This window comes from Nanorana parkeri, unplaced genomic scaffold (assembly GCF_000935625.1).
Source record: "Nanorana parkeri isolate BGI_ZX_2015 unplaced genomic scaffold, ASM93562v1 scaffold911, whole genome shotgun sequence".
Taxonomy (NCBI): Eukaryota; Metazoa; Chordata; class Amphibia; order Anura; family Dicroglossidae; genus Nanorana; species Nanorana parkeri.
The window spans coordinates 99,329-109,223 of NW_017307179.1; the positions used below are offsets into that span (position 1 = coordinate 99,329).

Genomic DNA, 9,895 nt, shown 5'->3' on the forward strand with positions numbered 1-9,895 from the left:
CGGGGAGGGGGGGGGGGGGGGGGGGGAGTAATGAGAGTTACCTCTTCCTCCCTATAGTGAGCTGATAATGGGTCCCCCCTGGACCCCTATAAAATTTACACGATAAAACACTTTCACAAGGGTATAAAAAAATCTCTATTGCAAATAAAACCCGATTATTTTTAAATAATAATAAGAGGGCGGCTTATCAGAGCGCGCAAAATAAACTTAGGACGGATCTTCCGAAATGCGAAATCGTCAGGCACGTCAAATCCCGGGGAACCGTTTCATCCGCTGGGAACGTTTCATTGTGAAAATTCATTACACGAGATTAATTACACTTTGCCAAACGACCGCCGGAGCGAACGATATTACAAGCCGGGTCCAAAACAGCCGTCCCAATTTTTTTCTCTCTTCTCACGGCGGAGTCGAGCCGCAGTCTTCTCGCGTTGATGTTGCGGATGAATTAGTTGCTCCGTCTCCTGGCGCCCGGCCAGCCAAGTCTGTATTATTATTATTATTATAGCGCAATAATAAACGTGAATAAATCAGTCGTAGCTCTCGGCTAATTTTAGATTTGTTTTCCTTCCGATAATCTGCTCATTAATGGAAGTGAGAAGCTGTTTTCTGGGGGGCCGGACGGGTTGTTAGGAACTCTGATTAGTTTACAGTGTATCTCTTCCTGCGGCTTAGTGATCAGTAAGAATATTCCGTGATTTATAGTATTAGGCGGGGTATTCAGGGGTAACAAGATTGGGGATAAATGGCTATTAGGATAATGACTCCACCGCTTTCCCCGCAGGCAATATCAGGCTAGCAGCACTCTTCTGTATAACTGAGCTTAGGGTGACGGGAGGACGCTAGTTTGTGTCCTCCCGTTACCCTGAGGAGAACTATGGGGAAAAGCCTTGACCCCATAGTTCTCCTTTAAGGAGTGATACTTTATAACGTGTCGTGCCCTCTGATATGTCGCTACTAAATCTAGTGTATATGTGGACTGTAATCAGTCTAGATGCTGTTTGGCTCTGAGTTCTGCGTCCTACAGGTTTCCCTGAGTTTGCTGGATTGATTGCTGCCCCCTGTTGCTGGGTTGGGGACTCAGCATACAGTGAGGGAGGATCCATCCCCAGACTGTGACTGTGCACCTGACTCTGACCAATCCCTGAGCAGGATGACTCAGAGGTATGGCTGAAGGCAGGTGATAAAAGGTTTGGGGACACTTTCCAGAACTGTCTTCCCCTCCCCAGGGGCCCTCCATGGGAGGAGGTCTGTGTGATATAGATGCCTGGCCCAGGTGCTGGGGGCCTAGAGGCCAAGATACTGCAGATACCTGGCATGGGTCTCAGCACGTGGCAGATGCTGAAATTCTACTGAATATCTGGTATGCGCCTCAGGGAGTGGCAGGTGCTGGGGGCCTAGAGGCCTAAGAGACTGCAGATACTTGGCTTGGGCCTCAGAATGTGGCAGGTGCTGGGGGCCCAGAGACTTCAGATGCTGCTGAAAGGAAACCTGATGGAAGCCGGGCTGGAGGTGGAATCTGCTTATCGAGGAGTGTCGCAGAGGAGCTGGTGAGAGCTACCGTCTGGAACCCTGTAAGAGATCCCTCACCCTATTCTCAGGCACTTTTACTGAAGAGCAGCCAGTTGTTGCATGAGAAATCTAGAGATAGTTCTCTCTTAAGGTCCTGGACTACCCTGGCTGTCCTCTGTGCTATTCCTGTTACTGGTCGCTCTTACAGGACCATTGTGCTACTGATACAAGCCGTTGCTAAGGGAGAAGACAGAGTCTCAAGATTGTTACTCGGGTATCCTGCACCCCCAAACCCTCTCTCCTGGTTGATCCTGTGCAAATAAATACTGAAAAGACCCTACGACTCGAGCCCGTTCTGTTCCGGAGTGTCGGTGTTGCTGGATCAGGAAAGGGGCCGGTGGCTGGCAAAACAGGTGGGAGAACCCTAATTCATATTCAGCTGCTCCTTCGGGGGTGAGCGCTACAAACGCTTTAAGGTGATTGTAACCGTATTAGTGAACTTGTTACAATACAATTGAGTTCTGTCCCTGATACTTTTTTTTTTTATTTGCTTGGAGGTTTCTACCACCTTCATCTCCCCAGTCCATAGGTAGATACGGAATTCGGATACGGAATCCGTTAACGGAATTCGTATTTCGGATAAAAAAACAACTACCACATCGACTCCGATATTAACAAAGGTATTTTTGCTTTTTAACTTCATCATAACGAATGTTCGTAAAGTTACGAAAATGTGCCGAAACTAACGAAAATCCGTATTTCACACGAATCCGAATTGAGTTCCGGACACGAATTACGAAATACGAAATAATGGATATTACGAAACGAAACAAATTTTTTGACGGCGCACAAGTCTAGGTGCAGGCAGACAATCAGGGTGGACGGCAAGTGGAGAATGGTCAGACGGTTCGGGTCAGCAAATAAGAAACAATAGTAGCCTGAAAGCTGTTTGTACATGCAGGAAGTTGGCTTGAAGACATAACCCAAACCCTAAAAACCCCTCTGAATAAGAGGCGACACATCCAGCCTCACCTCAGGGCACTCTGGATGTCTTGGCCCGGAATCCGTGGCTATCATTAGCCACACTGGTTTGGTTTCTGTCAGAGCCATTAGAAGTAATGGCAGAGCTCCTACGAGCACCATTAGATGTACTGGCGGGTCTTATAGAAGTCCTTCATCTATCTGTATTTCGTTCAATAAGATGATGTATGTGAAGTGGGAAGCAGCGTCTTCAGAGTAAAAGTTACTTCCCTGTAATGATGGTTCGCTGAGTCTATTATTTTTGCTTACAGCAAATGCATTGTACCAATCTATATATGCCATTCACAATCTCCTACAGCGGTGGACCATTGGTCTTAGAAATGCATCGAGTATGAGTGCCGCCTTCCCAGTTTCCCTCCGTCCTGTTGGCTATATTAATCTAATGGTGTTATGTACATTCTATAGACCCGCTAGGAATGGAAATCATAGGCTAGGAGGTATCCTATGATTAGTTTGAGATGGAACATCTGCCTTCTGATCCTGTTGTGACTTTTTCTATGGAAGTGCTTCTTAAAGTGTGGGTCGCGAGCCCATACGGGGTCCCGCAAGTGAACAAACTGTCCGATGCTGGGGTCACGAAAAATGTCCTCGGCCAAAAAGGGGTCACGAGTGGAGGAAGTTTAAGAAGGCCTGTTCTATGGTACCTTTTAGAGCCCCATTCCTTCCTGTACTGATATATCTGTACTTAATATTACTAAAGTAACGGAGTCACCTAATCTGATGATTTCTCTCTTTCCGATAAGATATATGTAGATGCGCATTTCCCATTAGACGGACCCGCAGCATTTTCTTACCAGCTGCGATTCCCGGATATCATCTACCAGAGACGTCTCCATGCCGTACATTAGCGCTGCAGGTAGGAACTTTGCTTTTAGCGGGGGATGGAAGGGAGGGTTGGGATATTGGTTATTATCAGTAAAGTGCACTCTCTCCCATAGACCCGTCATTCCTGGAACATACTGTCATTTCTCAAGAACAGGACATGTTAAAGAAACATGATGGCTCCCCTACCGCCCACAGGACCGACAACCTCCATGTGTATCGTGGCGTTGGATCCACAGAGGGCAAAACAAGTTCAAAGAAAGAAACTTAAACAAAAATTTAAAAAAATGGTTGTGAAACGCTTTTGTTCTCAAGTATGGATCATGCTAAATATTTTTTATAGGTGTGGACAGACTGGGGGAGGGTTAGAACTAGGGATGCACCGGAAATAAATGTTTACACTGAAACCGGAATTTAAAAATGTGCCATGATTTTTTTCCAACCTTTTTTTTTTTATTATTTTTTAATTATTATTATTTTATTTTTTTTACTTTACAGTTAGGGGTTTTGGGGAAATACCTGGGATCTGAACAGACCCCTGATATTTCTCTTTTAAAATAGAATTAAAGGTTTAATTATTACCAATATTAAAGGTTTTTTGACTCTTTATGGGTCTGGTGCTTAAAGGAGAACTATGGGGGTCAGGGCGTTTCCCCATAGTTCTCCAAGGGTCACGGGAGGACATAAACTAGCGTCCTCCCGTCACATTAGGCTCAGTATATAGGGAGCTACAGCTTATTACTGTCGAGATCCACCCAGCTGCGGGATTGACAGCTGACTCTGCCTATCTAGAGGCAGAGCCAGCTGTACCCGCTCCCTCCCCCGTTCATTCCTCCAGTCAGCGCTGGAGGATTGGACAGGGGAGGGGGGGAATCCCTGCAGGGAGCCGTGAGTGACAGTCACAGCTCTCTGCAGGGACAGGATTGAGAAGTGAGTGAGCCACGGTATGTGTTCTTGCGGATTGAAAATCACTCACCACATAGTTCTCCTTTAAAACTGAACTTTGTGTGCGAGAAATAAAATCTGAGAGGGGTTCGAGATTTCCCCTATACCTGGGCTCAGGGTCCAGTGTAAGTGGATGTTGCATTTCATTGCAAGGCTTTAATAGTACTTCCTCATTTACAATTCATCCCATACAATCCTCTTTTTTTAGCATATACATGTTAAAATGTGTGTTACAATCAACCAGATTCTCCAAGACAACCCCCACCTTTCCCCATGCCCACCAATCACCGAAGAACACTTTGTATGGTACACTTTACTGTCCCTACCAATGGACCCGGCTGGTAGTGTTGACTAAAAATTCCCACCCCTCCCTTGCCTAGAGCCCTTTATTTAGGAAAATGGAAGGAGGACTGAAGAGCCCCTCACTCTCTGCACGTTCCCTCACCGCGGTGCTGCTTATTCTCGCTATTAATAAAAAGAGATAAATACGCTTCTGACGTTTCCCAGAATTTAGACAGATGTAATGAATGAGCCATTATTCAATCTATTGAAAGGGTGGAATTCGGAGACAAAAGGCAAAATAAGAAGGAAGAGGAAGAGAGTATAATTAAAGTCACTCATTAAAAGGATTATAAACTGATGAAAACCGGCTCGGAGCTCCTCATTCCGACTTTAAGTCCAAATTAATTAACGGTGATCTAACCGCTGGACAGAAAATAGAAATGATCATCCACAGAGCCCAGAACAAGGAGGACGAAGAGAAGAAGGTGATGACATCCATGGTATCAGCAGGTGATCTACCATAAATACACCCAAAAAACACCACACCCTGTACATAAAGGGAAAAAAGTGCAATGTTTGCTTCAATGAGCCGATCCCTAATTATAACTGAGGGAGCCACTTGGTGGGGCGATGAATGGTCTTCAACATTACAGAACAGGTACAGCTGAAGGTGACCAACTACTGGCTATTCCAAGGGTGGGCAACCTCAGAAATCCTGCTATGGTGAAACGGCAAATCCTATCATGCCTTTGCCTGTCTACCAGTCTACCAGTCTGGCAATGCCTCATGGGACTTAAAGTTACACAACAGCGGGAGTGCCAAGGTGGCCTACACCTGAACTATACAATGACTGGAATACATGAAAACTGACATAGAAAAGGCCATCTTGTGCCCACTGAAAATGATCCTGCCAGGTTTAAAAGAACTCCAGATTAACCACTTGTGGCATTCAGAGTGCTGCACACTTCCCCAAAAAATGTAATCGGAGTAGACAAAGTGTATGTAGTGTATCCTGTCCTTTTGCACCACCACCTCAGCCCCCTTTACTCTTGCCGGCTATTCCCATATGTCACAACCATAGTCAGGAGTGTAAATACAGGAGCTGTGGAAGCTGCTCTCAAAAAATAGACCATCTGATATATTGTTTATAAACATTGATCAGAGGGAAATAGAGAGATACAAAGTAACATTGTTTATAAACATTGATCAGAGGGGAGATAGAGAGATACAAGGTAACATTGTTTATAAACATTGATCAGATGGAGATAGAGAGATACAAAGTAACATTGTTTATAAACATTGATCAGAGGGGAGATAGAGAGATACAAATAACATTGTTACTTTTGTATCTTTCCTGTTTCATTCATCCGCAGATAATAGGGTTGAGGTTTATCATCCATATGATGTCAGTTAAGGCAACCTGAGAAATATTTGTTTCTATTTAACCCCTTATTAACTGTTTATTTACCTTCTCCTCTTACTATTATTTTCCTGCTGATTATGTTCGTATTTCTCTTAATTTAAGTGTTAATATTTTAAAAAAATCCCTTTTTTATTCATCATGTGTTAATGTTTTAGGCTTGCGTTTAAAAAAAAAAAAATTTAAAAAATAAAAACCATTATTTTATTTTAATATAAACAGTGCACTGTGATAGGACTGCAGCCAAGATACACCCCCCCCCCCTATTATTCCAAAGTATGTAAATGAAATACACATATACTGTAGACACATGCATACAATCATCATTCATTCTATTTGTAAATAACTTTGTAATGCTTTGCACCAGAATTTTAATTTTTGTGTCATTTTAAATGGGAGAGATTATAGAGTATAATTTATACTTTTATCTCCAGTAACAGAGCCATCCAGGGTGCCTATCAGAACCTATCATACCCAGCACAGCTCTGCAGCGGGCACTGACCCTGACCAGGCCACTATATTTGTCAGCACCAGACACCGGCTGACATTTTGCGAATGTCAGAGATTCCGATTCAAGTGCTTGGAACCTAAAAATATTCCTCGCATGAGACGGTGTCGCGGACGCAAAGGAACCCCAAGTGCCATACTTCCTTATGAGTTGTTTGGGTGAGAAAGGAAAGGATCAGTGACTTTCATCAGCCACGTTTGAAGCACATAGATCAGGCGTTGCAAGTGATAATAACCATGAGGTTAGACCTTCCCTGAGCGATGAAAGTCTGCGGAGGGGAAACGATGCACCGCGCTGGAAAATATCTACAAATAAAGTAAGGGCCTGTTCACACGACGTCCGTTTTCTGTGCTGACCTGATCCGTACGCTCCTGCACTCAAAATGCATCCCAATGTATCCCTGTGTGTTTTATGGGCTACAGTTCTCACGTGCGCAGTCCCTTCAGGTTACGACACAAAAATACTGCATGTCACATTTTGTCCGGTCAGGAAACGCAAAACGCATCAAAAACACATCAAAAACGCACTGCACTGCAGCTAACATACTGGCAGCCCCACTCCAGCAAAAAAAAAAAAAGTTTTTTTTACTGGAACGCATTCAAAAACGCGGGTAAAACGCGGCAAAACACATAGCACCGTGTCTGCTGATCCGCACCTGATCCGGACCTGAAACTCATGTGAACAGGCCCTAAAGATTCACTCAGGACATGAAGACTGAACCAGGTGAATGTTCCCTCTCTGCACCGTCCCATCGCTGCTACTCCAAGGCTGATTTTTTTAACCCTTTAATGCAGAAGGTAAAACAATCCCTAACTCCTGGCTTTGGGTTTGCAACAGAAACGTAACGGCATGCAAATCTCTAATACTAGATACATTGTAGCAGATGAATCTACTTCTTTATTTCCATTATGTGAATGAAGCTGGAAAAATATTTTGGAGTGAAGCAAATGACACATTTTCTATCCGGTTTAGGAAATAGTGGCTACATAGAGGGAAGGGCGTAATGGCCGCACTGTGCATCAGACTGACAATCCTGGCAAAGCTGTTATAATGAATCATTCTGATACTGACGATGTAACACAAACATTGTACAAAGGATTGCAGATGTGATGAGGAGTGTCCCCTTCAAACTCCTGGAGTGTCCCCTTCGATGTACTACAGATATTAGGGGTCATTGCAGCACCTTGCTGAATATGAATGAAGATGTGCGCAGTGGGCGGTACTCACCAGTATGACGCACAGGACACGCTTACTCTCCTGCTCTAGAAGCGGTACGATGACAACTGCAAACACAAAAGGGATAATGATCAGGAACCGGAAGAAATACAGAATTACATTTTCAGAGTTCAACTTCTGTCCACCATGAAATATCAGGGATCACAAAGACAACCGCCAATGATTCTTATAAATAATTCAAGTGTATGAAGAGACAAAAAGTTATAGTGTTGTAAAGAACGGTCAAACCCGAGCGCCGGCCTTTTACTTCATTCTTACACAGTTGTACCGGCTGATTTTCAGTTTCTTTTCATTTACATTGTCCTCATTTATCTCTGTGGACTCAGCGCACTACAGAACACCCCCTTCCATGTTATGGAGATGAGGACGGGGCAAGGTTTTCCGTAGCTATAACACACCCTCTGTCCTAAGGTGACAATGCTGCTTCTCTATAGATGTTATAGTATTGTAGCAGTGGACTACAATCTCAGGGGGGGGCGGAGCTTGGAGCGGTGACTACTTTACAACACACCCATGGGGAACACAAGTAGCCCCCCTCCAGAAGGAAGGACGGTGTCAGAGATGATCGGAGGATCTACAGCCGAGTGATACACAAATAAGATACATTGTTGTTCAGAGTTAAAGGAGAAATATGAGGTAGACATGTGCGATTCGTTTCGTTACGAATCGAAATTCGTACGATTTTCCTGAAATTCGTAGATTCGGAAGCATCCGAAATCCGAATGGCAGTTTCTGAATTATATCCGAAATACGAAATTCCGTTAACGAATTTCGGATCCGAATATCTTTGAAGCGGGAACTAATATTACCCCTGTAAATGAGGTTGAACAACATGACAAGATTTTTTTTTAATACGAAATACGGATCCGCTGCTGCTGAGAGTCGCATTACAATACACAGGCAGGAAATACGAAATTCCGTTACGAACATTCGTTATGATGACGTTAAAAAGCAAAAATACCTTTGTTAATATTGGAGTTGATGGTAGTTTTTTTTTTTAATCTGAAATACGAAATTCCGTTAACGGATTTCGGATCCGAATTTCGTATTTCGGATAAAAAAAAAACTACCATCAACTCCAATATTAACAAAGGTATTTTTGCTTTTTAACGTCATCATAACGAATGTTCGTAAAGTTACGAAAATGTGCCGAAACTAACGAAAATCCGTATTTCGTACCAATCCGAATTGAGTTTCGGACACGAATTACGAAATAATGGATATTACGAAACGGAACAAATGTTCTGACGGCGCACAAGTCTACGATGAGGGGAGTGATTTCCTCTCATCCTCATAGTTCGAGCCGACCTGTGACAATGAGACTGTCACAGGTCAGTTCAATAGATCGGGAAGTGAGCGAACACATACCGTCGCTCGCTCACTTCTCGATCACTCCCCTGCAGAGAGCCGTGACTGTCAGTCACCGCTCCCCGCAGGGATTCCCCCATGACTGTAGGAACAAACAGGGGAGCGGGCGAGCACAGCCTCTAGATAGGCCGAGCCAGCTGTCACTCACTCAGCTGGGTAGATCTCGACAGTAATGTCGGGATCCGTCCCGGCTGTGGCGGTCTCAGTATATGGCAGGCAATAGCTCGCTATATACTGAGCTTTGGGTCACGGGAGGAGGTTAGTATATGTCCTCCCGTGACCCTAAAGAGGACTACGGGGGAAAACACTGACCTCATAGTTCTCTTTTGAGGTACTTAAAGGAGAACTATGGGGTTAGGGCTTTTTAGTTCTCCGCCCATAGTTCTCCTTAGGGTAACGGGAGGACACAAACTAGCGTCCTCCCCTCACCCTAAGCTCAGTATATAGGGAGCTACAGCTCTATATATACTGAGACGCCGCGGCCGGAGCGGATCCCGACGTAGATGACGGGATCCGCCCAGCTGCGTGACTGACAGCTGGCTCCGCCTATCTAGAGGCAGAGCCAGCTGTACTCGCCCCTCCCCCGTCCGTTCCGCCAGTCAGCGCTGGCGGATCGGAGCGGGGAGGGGGGAATCCAGCCCCTCCCCTGTCACGGCAGAGAACCGTGACAGGATCAAGAAGTGAGCGAACGCCGGTATGTGTTCCCTCACCTCCCGATCTACTGAGCCGACCTGTGACAGTCTCATAGTCACAGGTCGGCTAGA

At 44.8% G+C, this 9,895-nt stretch overlaps 1 protein-coding gene across 1 annotated transcript in view; it reads right to left on the reverse strand.

The window, feature by feature from the left end:
- Positions 1-9,895, reverse strand: part of LOC108794906 (cGMP-dependent 3',5'-cyclic phosphodiesterase-like) — a gene marked incomplete at its 3' end in the record, with an annotated part of 167,647 nt that overhangs the window by 98,976 nt on the left and 58,776 nt on the right. Inside the window, exon 5 of the mRNA XM_018566048.1 lies at positions 7,755-7,810. Within this exon, the coding sequence (XP_018421550.1) occupies positions 7,755-7,810 (56 nt within the window). The remainder of the gene's footprint in view (positions 1-7,754; positions 7,811-9,895) is intronic.